A 21,379-nucleotide genomic window follows, 5' to 3' on the forward strand; every position below is an offset into this window, starting at 1 on the left:
GCTGTTTACCGCTCGCCAGGAAAGATTCATAATCTAGTCACTTGACGCAAATGTAACCAACTAGCATTTCTGTAAATCAGCTTAAGAATGATAAATCTTACTTATCTGACAATGTTGTTACAGGATACTCAAAATAATAGCAAATGAAACAATCAAAAACTGTCGCAAAATTTTAACAGTTCACATTGAAACTTACTCATAAAATGACTCAGTGCAAGCGCTACTCCCATCAACCTCTTTAGGAGCCTGTGATACGCTTCTAAGAAATTATGGTTCTTAAAAGCAATTGGTACATGCTGATGACACTTGGACCCGTTTTTTGAAGCCACTGCACATTAAAATAGGAGATAAACTCCTCAAACTCTAAGTTGTACTTTTCTCTGCACTCCTTGAAAAGCACATCAAAACCTTCTTGCACACGATCGAGTAAAAGAAGGGCTAACGCTACAAGCTTTTTAAAGAATTTGTGCTTGTCCAGATTGTCCCTCTTGTTGTACCTGCTCGTAGCGAAATGTTTTTTGGGGGCGTTCTTCCGCAAGGCCTGTAAAATGTATTTAAAAAATAAGTGTTACTTTTAGTAAGATTCATATAACTAAGAAATAACTTATCATTCGAGTTCCCAAAAAAATCAATGTTTTTCATAAACAGAAAAATTAAATCTTTAGCTAAGAAGAGTATAGCACCATCCTCAAGCGCTAACGTTTTGGTAGCACAGGCACCCAAAGTCTTCGTCTATGAAAGATAAACACTGTTTGCCCCACGTGATACCTTTTTTATAATCTAGAAAAACATATGAAGACAAAACGAAGTGCATCTTAAAATCAACAATTTACCTTTAACACAGAAATTTCGAGTTTGCCCTTTTTGCCATGACTCATGCAAGCAGCATATTTTTGATATATCTTACAAGTAAAAATAAAAACCTCTCAAAATAATCTTTGATTATAGCTTTTGTACAGCTTATAACTTTCATCTGGTCTAAAGATACAAGTTATTAAAAGCTGTACTCTTAAATGTGTCACAATTTCTTATTGACAAAATCAGCGCGATTTCGGTGGAAAAACTTGAATCGCTGTTAACTTTTGATATGAGCAATGTTTCAAGCTCTCCCAGGCTCCAATTAAAGCTTTTTGCCAGCACTTTCAAGCAAATACTTCACTCTCAGCCGAGCAGCGATCAAACACATACGCACAACAAAAAATGTAGGACAATTATAGTGGTACTGCTCAGGCTGTACATGCATTAGCAACAAATCATAGTATGTTGTTTAGTTGCATAGTACATAGTGCTTTAAATGAGCTAAAATTTAAGCTTCGGTAGAACTCAAAACATTAATCAGAAGAGAAATTTCAGTCAATGACAGTTGAAGAAAACACATTTTTAAATCAAATATTCGTCAAAATAGTAGATATGATTCCCTGTATTACCTCAGCCTCGAATGCTCGTTACTTGAGGCCAATTTAATTGTTTTATACTCAACTTCATTTCACATGAAAGAAAATTCTTATCAAGCAGTGTAGTGTCCTACATCAATAAAAATATAAGTATAATTTTTGCCCCGATTAACAGCCAAAGTAGATGACACATTTTTTCGTGCTTCAGGGATCAACTTTTAATCTCTCGTTGATTCAGGCAAAGTCCAGGTTACAAGGTCCACCAGGGCTCCAATCAATGCTTACTTTAAGATTTGTTGATTATTGTTTTCGGGAAGAAGACATTTTTTCCAGGGCCAAATAATCGCTACAAAAGTAAACTCAAAATTTCATTGAAAAATTATTATTTTCTCTTTTAAGAAGTATTATCTCTTATCAATACAATATTCTCAAGTGCGTGAAAAACAGGGTATCTCGCGAGGCAAACTGCTTATGTTACTCTGACATGAAGACAGCACTCTTCCGCAGTAACATCATATTTTGGTCTTCAGGTCGTGTTATGCAACAACGTAAATTTTGTTTCGACCGTGCAAAACGACGATGTTTGGACTTTGACAACAATCTATTTTGTGTTCTGTACCTACCTCAGCCAGATGGAAGTAACAGCCGATAGTTTGAATAGCATAAACAGCCCTTAATGCGTTTTGCATCGCGCATTCAAAGTCTGTCATGCTGAAAGATGGACGGAACAGAGGAAAAGCGTCTCTTAATTCACCTAATACAGCCTCGTAGGACTGCTGGTTCTTTGAAGCCATAAAGATGAATGTAAAAGGGTTTGCCTAAATGCAAAATAAACCAACTGATTATTTCGTACAATGAAATCGTACGGGCATACTTTTAATTCTGTACTGTCCACCCCTAAAGAAACTTTCATTTTTTCTCAGCAAAATAAGGTTTTTTACAATGACAAGGAGAAGTCCATAATTCAGCGTTTTCTCTCTATACTCTTTCTCGTTGAGCAAATCATAAATATAAATTTGTCTTAAACTACCAAAACATATTCCCTTTCTTATAAACAACATGTATTACACATAATTTACATTCATAAGTTAATACATGTTTACTGTTACTCCTGTGAAAATTAAATAAGTGTTTTAAGACAAGTATTTCAATAAAATAGCGAAAATATTTATAGACAATAAACAATGAAAACAGAATTCACATAGACGGTGAGAGAAATACTGTCGCTATTTCAATGAAATTTTTATGGACTCAGTAAAAGTTATACCTTTGAAAATTCGTTAATTTATTCTCGCATGCCAATGATTTGATTTTCACTTATTATTACCATACAAAAGAGAAAGTAAATTTTGATAATACTGACAATGAACAAGACGACCCATTTCAACGCAGATTCCCAGTATGAACGTATACGCATAAGTAATGATTTGTCATTAAAGATGAGCTCAAGAACCGATCGAATAAACGTTGGTTCTACAAAACTTAACATTGCGTATTTGTGATTATTAGGATACTATATAAAATATTTCATATTAATTTTTGTGCTTGAGGACTCTATGTCGCTGTGCTCTAAAACTAGATGTATTAATACGTTGAAATGCAACTTGTAGACATAAAATAAATGATCGTGTTTAGAGTACAAATGAGACTATCTCTATAAAATAACGGAGGGGGACTGACACTATATGATTAACGTCTTTGGCTTGGAACAACGCATACGGTTTGCCCCACGAAACCCCCTTTTTTTCACCCTACAAAAACATACGTCAAGAAAACGAAAAGCATCTAAAAAGTGACAATGTACCTTTTTCATCAGTGGACCACATATTGTTTTGAAGCTTCTAATTTGATAAATACATGTTCGCGCGATCGCCCTCGCAAACAGATTTTGTAATGTTGAGGTATTAAAACAAAAGATTGGCGTAGTCGTGCGTGGATAGCTTTACTTTAGAAGCTTAAAAATTGATTTTAGTTGTTCACGTGATCGCGCTCGCTTACAGATTTTTTTTAGCGTGAAGATTGGACAAAAAAGATTGTAGCAATCGCGAATACGTACAAAATTTTTTAAATTTACGGAATAATACAAAGAAAATTAAGGCAATCGCGCGTCAGTAGTGACATTTTTCAAGGTTAAAGGTTGATGTACAAATATTTGCACGATCGCCTGCACGCAAGGACTTTTTTAGAACGTAGAAAATTACAACAATACATTAGCGCAATCACGCGTACGTGTTTTAAAGCTTAACAATACATCTATAAAAGTTAGCACGATCACGTTCGCCTACAGATTTTTATGAAGCTTGCCCATCGATTCAATATTATTCGAGTGATTGGGCATGAGTATAGACTTTGTTTATATTCCAAGACTTAGTAAATAAAATTTAATTAATGGATTCCATCGTACTTTTTATTAAAAACTTTCATAATTATTTACGCGAATGAAACTGAGTTACAAAACAATATCATCGCAAGCGCGCGCGCGTACATACTATCTTGAACCTTGGAGATTTGTTAATGTTGATTGTTTTCTTAAAGGGGGGATAAAAATTTTGAAAAGGGGCTCTAATCAGAGGCCAGGGACAGCTTGCAACATTCTTCTTGTCAACAGTTACGAACGAATCAGACTTTTACTAAAAATCTCTACTTTTGTTAATTAAAAATGTGGCCCTTCCCAGAGTGTAACGTTGAAGCGCTTGTTCTTTTATACCCAAATCATGGTTTTAAGCTCTACCGGGGTTAATATTATAGCTCATTTCAAGAGCTTTCGATTCATATATAGGTAGGATAAAATATGGTCCTGTGCCGAGTGACACGTGAAAAGATTGAACTCGAAATTATCTCTTTTTGGTTCCTTCAGTTTTCCCAGCGTATCTTTTTTTAGAGCGTCAAAAGAGGGTGTCCCGCACGGCACATCATATTCATAACTCAAAGTCGAAGACAAGTATCATTCACAGCCCCAACATTTTTGCGCATTCGGAGAGTCCTTTGCGAAAATGTAAAAAATCTCTTATGTACTATGAAAAATGCTTTTTTTGCGTTTTTGAGATATATATATTCTGATACCTTTTATTTTAATATAAGAAGTATGCTACAACACACAATACATTCTGCTTTTCCACAAAAAAAAACCCTTTAGTAGATAGCCACAAATTTAAATAAAATATTTTTTTGCGAAAGCTATCGGCACAAAAAGCCAAAATAGTGGTAAATAAATAAAACATGCATAATATGAGTGATAGAAACACAATAACAGAGTATGAAAAATAATCCTTTCTGCAGAATGTTGCGAATTATCGTTATAACTGACAGAATAGTGCTCATAAACTTACTGCTTCATTAGTGTACGCCATCAACGTCACAAACTGAACGACGCCTTTGATTTTAGGCTTCACTGCAAAGGTTCTGTCACAGCAAATTACGAACGGCTTTCCCTCAAAAAGTTTGATACAATCCATGTCGTAAGACAGAAGGTGACTGTGTACGCTGTCGTTCACCAGTTTGGATTTTAGCAAAGTGATATCTCCACCACACTTGTACACGATGTTACCTTTATCAAATCGCTCATGTAGTACAGGCAGCTCTCTCACATTACCTAGATTTTTCATGAGTGATACTTTAGTTTTTAACCGGTACAAATGACGCTCCATCGATTCGTACTGAAGATGTTTTCCCACCGTGGGAGTCCTACAATAGTACAAAAATTAAACAACATTGAATGATTTATAACAAGTTAAAGATATAATCTCCAGAAAATAGCAAATCAACACAGTACATATCCAACCGCAACCGATTAATCGCTTAAACAATACAAATAAAAAATCAATTTTTAAATTATAATTTATTTAAACGTGGCGATTGATATAACAGTATAGTTGAAGCCAGTGAACGTTACAGATGTCAAAAAAAAAACCCGATGTATACAACGGAAAAAAGCTACGTACTTTGGAAACATGACTGAAAAGCTGTTCCCCCTTTGTTTAAGTTGCATGGCTTTTAAATGTTAGAAGCGAGATTAGAAGTACACGTAAAATATCAAGTTGAAAAAATTTATTCTGTCGGAAAATGGGCAAAGTACTTAGTTATTATTACGATAAGAAGCTACCCTGATTAACAAACTGAATTACATCTCTCTGTGCATTAATTATATATATATATATATATATATATATATATATATATATATATATATATGCATATATATCCATTTTTCCATTTAAACATAATAAAAAACAATACACTGACCACTACATATGATTATGCAAAGTAAAAAACATACTCTGTGCGAATGTCATCATACGTGAGTTTAACGCTTTTTGCCCCGGGTTGTTGTACTGCAGCTCAAATCTGTCGCTTTAATTTTTTTATTTTGGGCCAAGCGCGATCCGGAGGATAGTTGTGCTCTTGTGTCAATCTGTACTTTCCATCGGTAATGAATGTCGCTTTTGCTAGACACTTCCCCTTTTCGTTTTTTAGCCTCAATCTACAGCAATAGAGAGCCCTGTCAAATAATTCACCATGTTACACGTTAGAAAAATTGCGTTTTGGTAAACAAACACCATTTCTAAACAAATTACTACAGGGAATATTCAAAAACGAAATTATCTATCACCTCTCGCGTAAATTTGTCTAGAGTGGTAGGAGTAACCACTTTCAGCGTCGAAATAACCACCCGTTCCACCACTCATAGTGTGGCCATGCTTTGAAGATCACCGTAAAATATAAGAGTTGCACAGATAATAAGAAAACGTACACAGGGAAGCGACTCACGACCGACTGCTGTACTCTAGACGTAAGTATGAGCAGTAGCTTTGGAATAAACAAGTTGTTTTCGAGTATGAGTTTTCGCAGAAGACCGTGAGGTGGCTACCACTGTTGTTTAGACACCTACAGTGAGCCGTGCGCTGCCATGCGGTACTCATAGAATGCCCATCAGTTCGCGGAAACGCCAACGTGAAAAATCGTTTTTAACCTCTTTCTTCTGAAATCTCGTACATAACATTGATTGAATAAGTTATTAAGTACACGAACATACATGACAAATAAATAGAAGTAAAGATGCTTTCCAATTTTTCTCTCCGTCTGCGTATTGATTGTAGCACAAAACACTCGAAGAAGATTAAAGATAAGATGTTAATATTAAAAATTTCTTCAAGCGTACAATTGAATTGAATAATATTTGCGCCATCACATGCGGGTACTATCTTGTATAAAGCTTGAAGATTAATAAAATAAAAAATTCTCAAGCTCGTGCACGGACTTACTTTTGTTACGATTTATGATTTATTCCATATGATTCGATGGTCCCTGCAAAAATCAGTATGAATTAAAAGCGGTGCCGAAGACTGCTATAATTCACAGTAAATATCGAAAGCCAGTATCATTAAAGGATGCTTATAAAGAGCAGCGCCATCCACATTAATAATTAGAAAGGCTAGCATCTTTTATTTTTACCTATCAAAAACCTACATTGTTTGTCTAGCACAAGCAAAAAACAGCACGATACGCTGTCCGCTTTACAAACTAGCACCATTCCATACTGACTTTTCGAAAACACACGTCGTTCGGATGGCATGGATGGGAAACAGCATGATACATTGTCTGCTTATACAAAGCAACGAGTTGCACCCTCAAAATTGTGCACGCAATTAAAAAATTTTTTTCTTCAAACGTAATGTAAATCTGTAAATCATAAAAATTTTTTTCTTGTTAGCCAGACGAATAGTAAAGAGTATTTTCTTTAACCAAAATTATCCTTTTAGCATATTGTTTTGAACAAAAAATAAGATGAGATCAATTAAAATACTATAGTCATGTACTGTCCTCAAAAAAAAAATTATGTTTTAACAATAAAATTTTGTGAGACATTGTTGATATCTTTTAGAAATTCTCAAGTAGGTCTTATAGTAATTCGCTTCCTTATTCAAAAATAGACATTACATTAATTTACGCTTATATCAATCAATTTAACGTGCAGCATTATTTTTATTAAAATATTATTTTAGGTATATGTAATATAAAGAAGGCTAAACCTACAGAGCCATAACGACTCTGCAATCTTAAAAGCTCTTCTTCGTAAATTGCGGAAAAGTTAAACATTTAAATAAGTGCAACTTATACTAAATTTAGAATAAAATATAATCAAGAGAAGCATCCACAAATACAGGTTAAGCTTCGGTACATACGCTATGAACATAACATTAGTTTATGTTGATTCAGATTGTGTAGTATGTTGGCTCAATTGCATATGCATTTACTTTTGGCCCCCGAAGTTGTGAGTTCGATACTCTGGAAGTTAACTTTTTTTTTATTTCTTTTTTTTTACTGAAATACATTTAGGTACCTATTTATTCATAAATAATAAACCATAGGACTACCTGCATTAAAAAAAAAGCTTACTCTAATAACCCAATACGGTCGGTCCGAACATCTTTAATTATATTTATTGATCTTTATTTTAAGCAATTTATTGCTAGCTACCTAATGCAGTTCACGAAGAAGAGCTTTTAAGATTGCAGGGTCGTTATGGTTCTGTAGGTTCAGCCTTCTTTATATTACACATACCTAAAATATTATTTCAATAAAAATAATGCTGCACGTTAAATTAATTGATATAAGCGCAAATTAATGTAATGTCTATTTTTAAATAAGAAAGCGAATTACTATAAGACCTACTTGAGAACTTTCAAAAGATATCAACAATGTCACACAAAGTTTTATAGTTTAAACATAATTTTTTTTTGAGGACCGTACATGAGTATAGTATCAGAGATTAGAAGGGAGATTGCTGACTGCCATGCTACGGAGTGTGCCCACTTTTTTCCAGTGGTTCGAGCGCCCCACCGCGGCCAAGCGGCCGAACCAGGCGCACATTTTTTTTTTATTTGAGAAGCACGGTAGGGGTATGAGAAGAGTGAATTCGCGTAGAAATGTCCATATAGGTGCACATTTTGGAGACGCGTGAAAGGGGTATACCGAATGTGCGCCTATACGAGGAGAGGAGTGGAAATGTCGGCTAAATAGCTGTACATCTCTGAACGCACAGCCCAAGCAAGCGACGATACGAGTTTTTCTTTTTGAGAGTCTTTTGACTCTGCAACCGAGTACTATGTATATATTTAACTGACTTGCTCTCGCTCTGGCTTCAATGTTATCTATAAATCTTATTTAATTAAATCGTGGAACTAAATGCTCATTAATTATATACACAGAATTTCGATTTCAATACATCATTTTTTAACTTTCCCGTACTCTTAAAATTCCCAAATCCATTTGTGTTTTCAAAAAACTAACCACTAATTTATTAATTTCACACATCCTAACTGCTGCAAACTGTAGGACAAGCTCTGGAGGATATCCATGAACATATGTGACTTCAAAAGAGTCACCTTTCGTCCTTCGGATAGCTAAGATGGTTAAGGTTTATGCCCCTTTAGAGATTGTTTTGCACTTAAAGGTTCAAATCCACTTCATGGTAGATATTTTTTTTTTTTTTTTTTTTTATTCAATGTATCATTTTGTCTTCATTTCTTTTATTTATGTTTCATTAAAAAAATATATTTATATATATGTATTCAACATTTTTTTCAGATACATCAAAACAGATTAAATTAATATTGTTACTTTGATACAAGGCAATTTTATAATTTTATAATACCAAAATAACTTTTAAGGATTTTAATATAATTTGTGTATTCTAAAACTCCTAAGAAATTGTGAACATCCTATTTACGACAAAAAAGCCGCCCGTTTACTGCTATTTACTTAATGTTGAAATTTTAATCAGTAAATAAATTTGATGAACACAATATAAAATAGTTTTGTAAATATTTAAAATTTGTTTGCAAATCTTTAATAAGGTGTGCTTTTTTTATTTTTTTTTAGACAGCCAGAAGAACAATAATGAATGAAACAGTTCGATAAATAAGTAATAAAATTTATTCGGCAAGATTCTGAGACTAAACATTTTTTATAATACCGCAGTATTTTGTTAAAAAAAAAAGAAAAAGTAAATTACCTTTAAAAATGATGATTGTAATAAACATATTTTAAGGCTGTAGATTATAAAGCAAGTTTAATCATTTATATTGAATGCAGGAGAAGCATCGTAATACTTTTAACAATGATACCTTTGGGTAAGTGCAAGAAAGAGTCTTTTTAGAGTAAAAGTCAAGAAAGAGTCTTTTTAAATTTTCGGGCAGAATAAAGTCCTCTTAAACTAAAAGAAAAAGCCTTTTTATACATAGGTACACTCGCACTAAGGTGTCGGCGTCGATTGGTATAATTCAGCCCAACGAAACGTCGCTCAAGATTATTCTTCGACATTTTTGAGTTCTTATTTGCTCCTCACCCAGCTCTCGGTTGGTCTCGTACCCCCGTACGAATCCACACATTTATTCTATACTGGAGAGCAAAACGAGGAGTTCAGCAAAAAGATATCAATGCCTTTTTAACTAATCTGTTTACTTCTATTTTAAGGTAGTAATGTATATATATATTCATAGATCAATTATATATATACACACATAAATGTAGTACCTACTTAACATCAGAGAAATAAAAATTAAAGGCTCTTTTTTATATTCAGTTTGAAAAGGCTCTTTTACGCCTATTACTCTGAGAAGACTCTTTATTATGCTTACGTGATAAATTATTTAGAATCAGGAATTGTGAGAACTAAAAAAATTTTTCAACTACAAATTTCTATATTAGTAAAAACTGAGTCTGGGTCTATTTCTGCTAGCAAAAACTTCGATTAAGTTACGGGGGATGTTGTGATATTTCATTGTTTTAAGAAATTTCTCAAAAAATTTGTATAGGTATGTTTCAGTACCATAAATAACATATTAAAATTTTAAAGAGCCTAGATACACCATTTTTGAGAAATAAGATCGCGAAGTTAGCCACTTATACACATGCTTTTAGATGGACTTGTCGGAAAATGCACGTTTTTACTCATAACTTTTGAAATTTTCTTAAGATTCTTTTAAAAAATTTAATTGTTAGGATTTGGTATAGTTGAAATAAGTATACTTAAATTGGGGAAGCCTAGCTTCACCGTTTTTAAAATATAACAGTTTAAAGTCCAGTTACAACGTTACTAGAATACCTATAAAGTGGTACAGTCCGAGGCGAAAGTTAGGTTAATTTGTTGTTTTAACGTTTGTGTTTACTTTCCTGGGCATTTGTCTGTTCCATACACCTAATTTTTAAATTATTTACCTGTTTTGTTAAGAATAATCACAACAAAGACATTTCTAACACGATAATTCAATTTTGAAATTGACTGTACCACGACAACCCCCTCAAAATAGTATCAACATATACATTTGTAGTGCAAAATCTTTAACAAATCTACAGTTTTCTGAAAAATAGACAAATTATTTATTCTAGTTTTCCAGTTTATTCTTGAAATCGTGAAGTATTTAAACTATTATTGTTTACTGTATTTAAGTGCATACTTCTTTATGATAAATTAATTTGGCTATGATTCTCAAAAATTAATATGTAGAGCTATGAAAAAGGCAGTTTAAAGATTTTAACGTTAAGCTACTCGTCGTGAAAGTTTCACGAACTTTTAAATAAAAGCAACCTATGTCACATGGTTGAAGATACCGACAATGCGGTTGTTACTATGACTACAAAAAAAAAAAAAAAATAGCTGCCTTGCGTTGTGTGGCAAGAGGTGTTTTTCAATGGTTTATCTTATCAACTACAAACAATCGAATAAATTTATGCGAATCATTGTGTGTTGCATACGATGTAAAATTAATTGATTGATTGCGATAGTTAGAAGAGCAATTTTAATTGTGAAATATTAATATTTCGTAAAGTTATTCATCTATAAAAATATATATAGTGCCACCTTCCAAACAGAGGAAAAAAAATTTTTGTTAACTGTATATGATTTACGCACTGTCAAAAATTTTGGTAACTATTTCTGAAAAATTACATTAACAATAATTGTTCATAGGTAAAAAGATTAATTGCTTATACAAAATACAAATTTTTTTTTTAAACCATACTCTGAGTTACAAGTGGTTGAAACTAGTATGTGTTAAATAAAAAAAGCTTCGTTCAGTCTTTGTAAGGCTCTTTAATCTAAAATACGCACTATTTATAAAGACTAAAGAATTACTTTCATGTTTGTACATATATATGTAGTACGAATTTTGTCAACGCAATAACCACAAGGTATGTGGAATGTTAATATAAGCACAAAAATATAATATATGTACGTAGTTAAATATTCACGTATAATTGGATGTAAGTTGAACTTTACTGGTAATGATCATATTTGATATAATCGTAGTAAAAGTATGAGTGTTCTTCTGCCTCCGGCTTTTTTTTGTCGTAAATAGGATGTTCACAATTTCTTAGGAGTTTTAGAATACACAAATTATATTAAACTCCTTAAAAGTTATTTTAGTATTATAAAATTATAAAATTGCCTTGTATCAAAGTAACAATATTAATTTAATCTGTTTTGATGTATCTGAAAAAAATGTTGACTACATATATATAAATATATTTTTTTAATGAAACATAAATAAAAGAAATGAAGACAAAATGATACATTGAATAAAAAAAAAAAAAAAAAAAAAAAAATATCTACCATGAAGTGGATTTGAACCTTTAAGTGCAAAACAATCTCTAAAGGGGCATAAACCTTAACCATTTTAGCTATCCGAAGGACGGAAGGTGACTCTTTTGAAGTCACATATGTTCATGGATATCCTCCAGAGCTTGTCCTACAGTTTGCAGCAGTTAGGATGTGTGAAATTAATAAATTAGTGGTTAGTTTTTTGAAAACATAAATGGATTTGGGAATTTTAAGAGTACGGAAAAGTTAAAAAATGATGTATTGAAATCAAAATTCTGTGTATATAATTAATGAGCATTTAGTTCCACGATTTAATTAAATAAGATTTATAGATAACATTGAAGCCAGAGCGAGAGCAAGTCAGTTAAATATATACATAGTACTCGGTTGCAGAGTCAAAAGACTCTCAAAAAGAAAAACTCGTATCGTCGCTTGCTTTGGCTGTGCGTTCAGAGATATACAGCTATTTAGCCGACATTTCCACTCCTCTCCTCGTATAGGCGCACATTCGGTATACCCCTTCCACGCGTCTCCAAAATGTGCACTTATATGGACATTTCTATACGCGAATCCACTCTTCTCATACCCCTACCGTGCTTCTCAAATAAAAAAAAAATGTGCGCCTGGTTCGGCCGCTTGGCCGCGGTGGGGCGCTCAAACCACTGGAAAAAAGTGGGCACACTCCGTAGCATGGCAGTCAGTAATCTTCCCACTAATCTCTGGTAGTATTTTAATTGATTTACTCGACATTATGTCGTTTAAGGTTTAAATGATACTGAAAAATTAACACAAAATCTTTTTAATCGTTTCTGCAAATTCTCAGAGTAACGTTTCAGCTTATCTTATTCTTTATTGAAAATAATGTTCATAAAGGATATTATTAGTTAAAGAAGGTACACGTAGTTGAACATGTTCAAATCAAAAATTTTTGAATCACGTGGACAGCCTCTCGATTAAGAGCGTCTTGTTAAAAGCACGTCTATTTTATGTCACGCAGTTAAAGAATAGTATGATATTGTGGTTGATTGTAAGTGTGTATTGTGCGCTCTAGCGACTTAATGTACTAGTTTCAGTTAGACCCACATTATTCATTATTGCTTTGTGAAATTTATAAATGCACATGACTTTCTGGGGTGGGAGATTAAATTAGATTATGTTTTTATTAATTAGCTAAGGACTCAAGGTCCAGAATTTATTTATTTTACGTCCCTCGGGGCAAAAGTACTACTTTTGTTTCACTGGTAATATTGCCGCTCAAACCAAAGGTGAAGGTGGTAACACCCGCACGGGGAAAAAAATTGGTAGACCCAACCATAATTTGGTTGCGCTATGTACAACTACAGTTATTGGTAGACATTAAAAAAAATGGTTTCTGTAACTATTTCATAGTAGTTAATATAACTATTGATTCTTTGATTACCATAACAAAATCAAATAGTTGTCGGACCCAACAGTTTTGGTTGACGTCAGATCAGTTATTTATTGGCTAAGATTAGTACACCTACTGTATTCTAACGAAGCCGCAGCAAAATTCAAATTTTCAAACTAATTACTAATAAGAAGCACTTATCATATAAGAAATCATTAGGATTTTTTTTGGCGTGTCCAAACAGTAAAGGTAAATTGGACATAATTATATACTTGTCCTTTTAAACTATTAATATTAGGTATGTTCTAAAATAAGTAATTATGTAATTTCATAGATAAGATTTTCTAATACCCTTATTTGTTATGACAACTTAACAAATAGTTGACTTAAATAGCTAATATTAAAATAGTTAAAGTTACTATATAACTATATTTGTAGTAGTTATAGAAACAAGCTAACTACTTTTAACTATTTATAATAGTTCAGGTAACCAAATTTTGTTTCTCGTGCGTGGAAAGAGGTCATGTCTACTAAATGATGAACGTTTCAGAAATAAAGTTAAGTTTTTTGTAAGCACTTTGATTTCGTTTTTTTGGCAGTTCTGTATCACCTTTTGAAGTCAAAGTATGACGAAAATGGTTAAAAATATACAAAATTTTTTTTTTTATGTACGATGCACAAATTTTAAAAGAGCACATTAATTCATTTATTATTGAGCATTAAATATATTACATGTAATAAATTGTACTTCAACGTTAGTTAGATGATTGTGTTAAGGTCTTAGAGAAAATTAATGAAAGCAATAAATTGTTCGAACGAAATCTTATTTCGTTATAATTTACTATACTAACAATGAATCTTGATAATGCGCATTAGAGAATCGTGCTGTTCTTCGGTAGCGTAAAATCAATGAGGTGCATTTTCGATAAGACCATACAAATGACGCTAGTTTATATAAGGGAATGAAATGTTATTTAACTCTTCGGCAGCGTCAAGCGAATTAGGTGGATTTCCGACCGGATAATATAAAGGTTGCTACGCTTTACGACTAGATTATAAATTATGCTGGTTTTCTGCAGTGCAATATAAATAGAAATTATTTTAAATTTCATCAAATTAATCATGCTGATATTTGCAACGGGATTATTAACCATGTCAATTTACACAATTGTCCTTGAACGGTGCGGATATTTACAGCTTCGAGAATCATGCTGATTTTCGCAGGGACCGTCGAATTATTCTCGCGAACGCGTGCGTATCGATTTTTTTACTGCTTAAAATGTGATAAGCTTATACTCGTGCAATAGCGCTCACGTACTGAAATTGTGAAAGGCTTGATAACTTTTGTAAGAGATTGATTATAAATTATCCTCCCGGCTGCGTGCATGTACTTCCTTACCTGAAATTTAGAGAAATATAAAAGAATATTAAGGCGATCGCACGCCTATACAGACTTTCACAAGGCTTAGAGGTTTGTAAGGAAATCTTCGCGCAATCGCCTACTCGTACATACTTTTTTTTAAGCTTGCTAAAAACAGAAACACAAAAATATTTGCGCAATAGCACGGGAATGAACACTTATTAACTGTAAAATTAATAAGAAAAATTTTTACGAAAAAGTGCACGCATACTTACTTCTTTGTAACTCACTAACCGGAAGAAAAATATTCTATAAATTGTACGCATGTACAAACTTTTATACAGCTTTAAAGTGGATAAAACAACATTTTTGCGTTTGCCAGAATGTAAATATTCATCTAGAGTAGAAAGATGGAAAAAATAGAGTCGTGCAACCGCTTTACTTCAGCAATTTTTGTTAAGCTTTTAGTTTAATAAAAAATTTTCAAGTGGCCGCGCGCGTGCACAAATTACCGGCTTTTTCCAAGCATGGAGGTGTAAGAAAAGAAAGATTCACATAATCACTTGCCTGCCGAATCATCAGGTTATAGAAGCTTATGTGATTAACTAAAATTTCATTAATTAATAAAGTAGCCAGTAAACACTCCGGGTCGTCTGGTGAGTAGCACTTGTTTTATTATTTAACAATTTATAAGTTGATAAAGCGACGAGTAAGCACCTTGAGTCATCTGGTAATAGGCGCTTGTTTTATTATTTAACCAATTATTAGATAATAAAGCGACCAATAAGCATCCCGAGTCATCTGGTGATAAACGATTGTCTTATTAATTAACATTTTATTGATGAATAAAGTATCCAGTAACCACCCTGGATCATCTGGTTGCAGACGCTTGTGTTAATAATAAGCATTTCGTTTTACAATAAAGTGGTCGGTAAACGCCCCAGATCATCTAGTGATAGGCGTTCGTATTATATGTTAACATTTTATCATGTAATACAGTAGCTGGCAAGCGTATCCCAGGCTTTCTGGTGACAGGCGCCTGTGTTATTAATTAACATTTTATTATTCAATACAGTGGCCAGTAAGCGCCCTGGGTCATCTAGTGATTGGCACTTGTGTTTTTAATTAACATTTTTTGATTGAATACAGTGGCCAGTAAGCACCCTATGTCATATAGTGATTGGCGCTTGTGTTATTAATTGTTATTCTATTATTAAATATAGGGGCCAGTAAGTGCCCCAGGTCATTTTCTGATAGGAGCTATCGTCAATAATTAACATTCTTTTATTCAATATACTGGCTAGTAAGCGCCCCGGGTCATTGGATTTTGGCGCTTGTGTTATTAATTAGTTTTTTTTGAATTTTCGTGCGTCACTCGTACTATCTTTGGAAGGCACTGCGGTCACCGTTGTAGAATAAGCCTAATGCATGCAAAGTCTTTTCCGAGGGCTCGGCCAATCAGCTGGTTCTTATACCTGCGGCCAACTTCAAGCAGGGGGACAGAAGTCATGTACCCGACAAAATCAGCTTCGCGAAAAGAAACGTCTTTGAGAAATTATCGAATTTTAAGGATATTTAAGGTAGTAGTCGATCAAAAACACTTTTCTTACGATTTTTCTAAAATTTCGTGTGTGCCTTAAGATTGCTATTATTTATTATGAGCCAAAATTTGAAGAGGCTTAGCGGTATAGTTTTGGAGATATTAAAGTTTTAATGTTGAACTTTTAACACAGGATGTATAGGAAAGCGCCAGATTGGGGGTCGATTTGTGAACGAAATTGCTTGTATATTTAAAACGCTTCTTACAATGTTTCGTAAAAAATAGTATGATATAATTTATATTATAAAGCAACTGTGGTTCTAATTTAAAAGGGCTCAGCGGTATAGTTTTGTTGATACAGTGCGGCGAATATAAACACAACTGATAGGATTCGTCTGCAACGCTCCTATAACGTTGTCATTTTTCGAGATAGTTGTCGAAGCGATATATATAGTATACGCATACGCTACAGCGCATTATGGCACGCACTGTAGAATGCTCGACTACTACCTTAATGCTGCCAAACAAAATGTGACTCAGAGTCATTGAAGTTGGTGGCAAAACTAAACGTTTTTTAAACTAAATTAACACCATCTTTTTTACATGATAACTCTCGTCATTTTTATTCGTACAAATTTTTCTTACTTCACTACACATACATGACAGACAGACTATCTGGAACAGTTGTAAAAGATTGGGTCAAAAAATTATCAATTTGAAGTTTCTTTCTACTGTTAAGACCTATATTTTATGATGATAGTATGGGCATATTCATTTTTTTATTGTATGGCTTAGAAAACAGCGTATTTTAATTACATAATAAGCTGCAGATAGACATAAGACAAAATTGCTTTAGTTGACATCGAAAAACATTAAAAAATGAGCAATGTAGCAGTAAAAAATTTCAGTGCACATTAACTAGGTCATTAACCGCTACACTTTCATCCAAAAGTGATGATCGTTTTGGACGAGAACAAATTGTGTTATCAGACGTCCAGGGCAAGCAGTTATCTAAAATTCGAACGAGATACATATTAAATTTGTAAAGAAAAAAGTTTTTATTTAGGCTATTTTTTAGTTAATTTCTACTTCTTTATTCTATCCTAAAGTTTTACAAGAATGCAACAAGAACTACTATGATTAAGTTACTCAATTATTTCAATTGTGAAATACTGTGACTAAATTATTATTTAAATTATAAAAAAATTTTTTGCAGTAATTATGTGGTACGATAAATAATCAGTAAACTTAATAAAAACTATTGACTTTTAACAGTCCTAGCTATCTTTTTTCGAGCACTACACTTTCAAAAATTAAGCCAACTGCTACTGTGGTTCGATTAGATATTACTGTAGACTGAAAGAGCTTTGATTAATCTCAATATGGTATAGTTATAAGTTAGCGCGCTATAGTAATTTTAGTGCGTAATGAGGTACTAAAATAGCCTTTTTTTATTTCACTCCTCTGGCCTACTTCTACTAAAATTCTTCGAAATTATAGGTACTGCTAACCATTTATATAGGTAGTAAGCTTTAGCTAATATGCTTCCAGGAGTCATAACCTTTCATTTTAACAGAACTTCATTGCCGTTGTGTTTATTTGTGGGTGACGTAGAGTATTTATTTTTGTGCTGTGGTGATGATAACAAACTTCTTGAATTATCTGTTATATTTTTTCATGGTACAGTTTGTTGATAGTCTATGTACTGTGCCATAACGCACAGATCAGCATCGATGAGAGCTAATGGAAAGTTGTTATTTGCTTCAAACCATAAGCTGCTCGCAACTTTTTACCTGTATACATGCATGCATGCATGCCCTTAGGCTTTAAATGGAATACTTGATATAATGCAATTGCATAATGGTGAACTCAAAAGTACAAATTATGTTACTTTCCCCAACTCTCTCTTCATGTGTATACGTGTGTGATACAATATTATGTTCAGCTGTGTTTAGCGCATCTTGCGTAAGTATACTCCTACATGACTGCGTGTTCATTGAAAGCAGCAAGAAACAAACAGCTGTGTATACATCTACACTTGCATGCACACCAGTGTAAACACGCTGTATACATCACATGGCCTGTAGATCAGTATTCGCTGCATGTGAGTTGTTGATTTTATAGGCTAAACTTGTTGGATATCAAAAATAATATTTTGTCTTGAAACACTTTTCTGCCTCGCTTGCACTCACGTACAAAAATATAGGGTTCTGGAAGTCAGACTGAGCTTGAAATTATAACGTGGAAAAAGTCGCTGCTTTGTTTACATATACATGACATTCTTGAGTCTACCCATGTATATTGTACGTAAGTGCCCTTTTACTCTCTTCTATAGCTACTGACACAAATCCTACTGTATGAATATTATGTTAAACAAGTAGTATGAATTGCTTTACCTTCAAAAAAATATTGTGTGTTATCCAGCTTCGTAGGTTTTGAGTTGAGGGACAATGTTATGTTGTTTTATATAGGTGGAATAGGCTAAAAAAAAGGATAACTTTCATAAGGTCAGATGTTGCCTTGAGACTGACGGTAATATTTACAAATACACGAACCTTGTCTGAGAAGATCCGCTCTGGCTAGTTACCGCAGCTCATGTCATCGCTTCTCATAGCAGTAGTTGATACTGATCGGTAGGGGAAGGAAAGTAATAGGTTACGCATATAAGAGACGCTTCTAAATAATTTATGATAGAAAACTGTACATTTAAAAATTACAGCTCCATATAATATGCTCGTGGTCATACGAGTCTACGTGAGCAGGTAAGTTCAATTGAATCTGTATACGATCGCAATACGAAAATACGCATATAAGCTACTTGAATGGCTTGCTTCCTGTGCAATGGACTACTTTAAAAAGAATTATAATGGTTTTGCGTTGTCACCATTCTTTTAAACAGAGGAGCAAAAGAGAGCACGTGGTAAAGTTGGCTTTAGTCCCAACTGATATTACCCATTTCCTATAGTACTTCTCGGGCATGATATGCTGCTAGTTTGGTACTCTGGCCTTCTTAGAAAAGCAGTTATGTGAGAACTGCTTGGACTCTCACGCTGTTTCAACCTATCGCTCCAGAAAATCTCATTTCGTTTGCAGGGCTAAGCATCACATGTACTAATTCGAAGTAATAAGCCTCTTTACGTTTTTGTGAGTAAGACAACATCTTTTGCGCCAACAATACTACTTACAGCATTAGTCAGCTTGGTGGGATCAAAAAGCCAGAAACATTTTATTTGAGCACTGGTCATTTCCGTTCCAACGCTTGGCTGACAAATAGCAGCTTCAACATTTCTCAGCATATGTATCAATCGATGGAGTGGGTGACGTTTATCTTAGAGCTGCCCTTGGCTGGAGCAGGATCAATATCAGGTCTCAATGTGTAGCATACGCCCTTGACGTAAATGTACTCCTTACCATTTAGTGAGCCACTTGAACTACAACTACAAGCTATATTATACGCCCAAATTTTAACACTAAGTCTTCATCAACCTTAGCGTCCCAAAGTCCCCATTGCTCAGCAGGCTTTATTCGATTGGATTTTATCTGGGTCGATCAGGCCATCTACGCTGCTATCAGCTTTGATATCGAACTGTGCCAGAACATCAACGTATAAAAATCTTGTTTAATATAATTAAACAGTGGGTGGTATATTCATGCCAACTGTAAGCTTTCATTCTCCTTTCTGTATGTCTACTTTTCTTTACATAACTTCTTTAATGTAACAGTTGAATTTCTTGAAATAATTGTAACTATAACTTAGCTTGTGTATTTAAGATTATTAATTTTGTAATTTTTACTTCATATTAATGCACAATTTAATGGCACATTTTATATTTTCTTATTTAATCTCCTTATTATACTGTTAATCTGAACATTTAATCCAGTATAAATGTGAATCAATACAGTGTAAATAATTTTGATACTGATAAGGACTTCTTGTGTATATTTGTTTAGAGTTGACATGAGTCATTCTCTCTCTTATTAATGTTAATAAATCGGATATGTCTCAACTAACTCAGAGCTAACAACAATTGCGCTCTAAGCACCGATAAGACTTAGTAATTCCCAAATAACAAAATTAAAAGGATCCCCACGTATGGCAAGTACTTTGACTTGATCGTAACACATGCATGGATCTTTCATATGTAAGTGATAATGTCTTTTTCTTTAAACATTTTTATAATAATACATGATGTCCAGATAACGGTACTTTCGTTTACTTATCACTTGTGCAAGTTCTATATGTAAATTATATGACAGTTTCAAAATTTAAGTAGTGATAAAATAAAAAGCAACTAAAAAATTCTTTTAAGTAATAGTAACATTTATATAACACTGTTCTCAAATCTAAAGTAATAAGTACAAAGTAAGTACAAGAGTAACATTTTTTTTTTTTACATTTTGCTTCATCATTACCTAATAGCTTAGCCGTTAATAAGTTCATAGTTGTGCATTCAAGAGTGATAAGTATTTGCAATTTGATATTTTAAAAGTTCCTTCTTTATGTAGCTTTAATATGTGTGTCAGTATTATAAAAAGTAATTATATTTATCAGTTCATTTTTGTGAATAATAAGATGATTTTCTTAAAAAACTTTTGAAATTCTGTTAAAATATGGCTTGTTACAAAGTACACTATTTTTTTCAGGTAATTTCACATGCTGGAAGCCTTCAGTCTTCTTGTGCAAAGATGAATCGAGCCCTTCGTGAGTTTCGTGTTCGTGGTGTAAAAACAAATATTCCATTTCTTCTTAATGTATTGGAAAATCAGAAATTTTTAAATGGTATTATTGATACATATTTTATTGATGAAAACCCACAGCTTTTTCAATTCGAACCAAGTCGTAATCGAGCACAAAAGCTTCTGAACTATATTGGTACTGTACTTGTTAACGGCCCAAGCACACCACTTGCAACAAATCTTAAGCCAGCTGATATTAGACCTCACGTTCCTCAAATAGCGATAGGTGAGTTTTATAAGCTAAGAAGCTAATAACTATGAATTAAAAAAGCTAAAACTTCAAACTAAAAGTTAAAAAGTCAAGTTAATTTGAAAGTTAAAAATTAACGTTAAAGCATTGTAGACTTTGAGCTCACAGCTATGTATGCTCAATTGATGA

At 33.2% G+C, this 21,379-nt stretch overlaps 1 protein-coding gene across 3 annotated transcripts in view; it reads left to right on the forward strand.

Annotated features, from left to right (window-relative positions):
- Positions 1-21,379, forward strand: part of PCB (Pyruvate carboxylase) — a 953,241-nt gene that overhangs the window by 356,717 nt on the left and 575,145 nt on the right. For all 3 annotated transcript variants that reach the window (XM_089592494.1, XM_089592492.1, XM_089592493.1), the window contains exon 7: positions 20,908-21,226. In XM_089592494.1, coding sequence (XP_089448620.1) covers positions 20,908-21,226 — 319 coding nt within the window. The remainder of the gene's footprint in view (positions 1-20,907; positions 21,227-21,379) is intronic.

The sequence above is a fragment of the Copidosoma floridanum genome, unplaced genomic scaffold, assembly GCF_036245765.1.
Source record: "Copidosoma floridanum isolate Cflo_tuat_1 unplaced genomic scaffold, Cflo_Japanese_pri ptg000018l, whole genome shotgun sequence".
NCBI lineage: Eukaryota > Metazoa > Arthropoda > Insecta > Hymenoptera > Encyrtidae > Copidosoma > Copidosoma floridanum.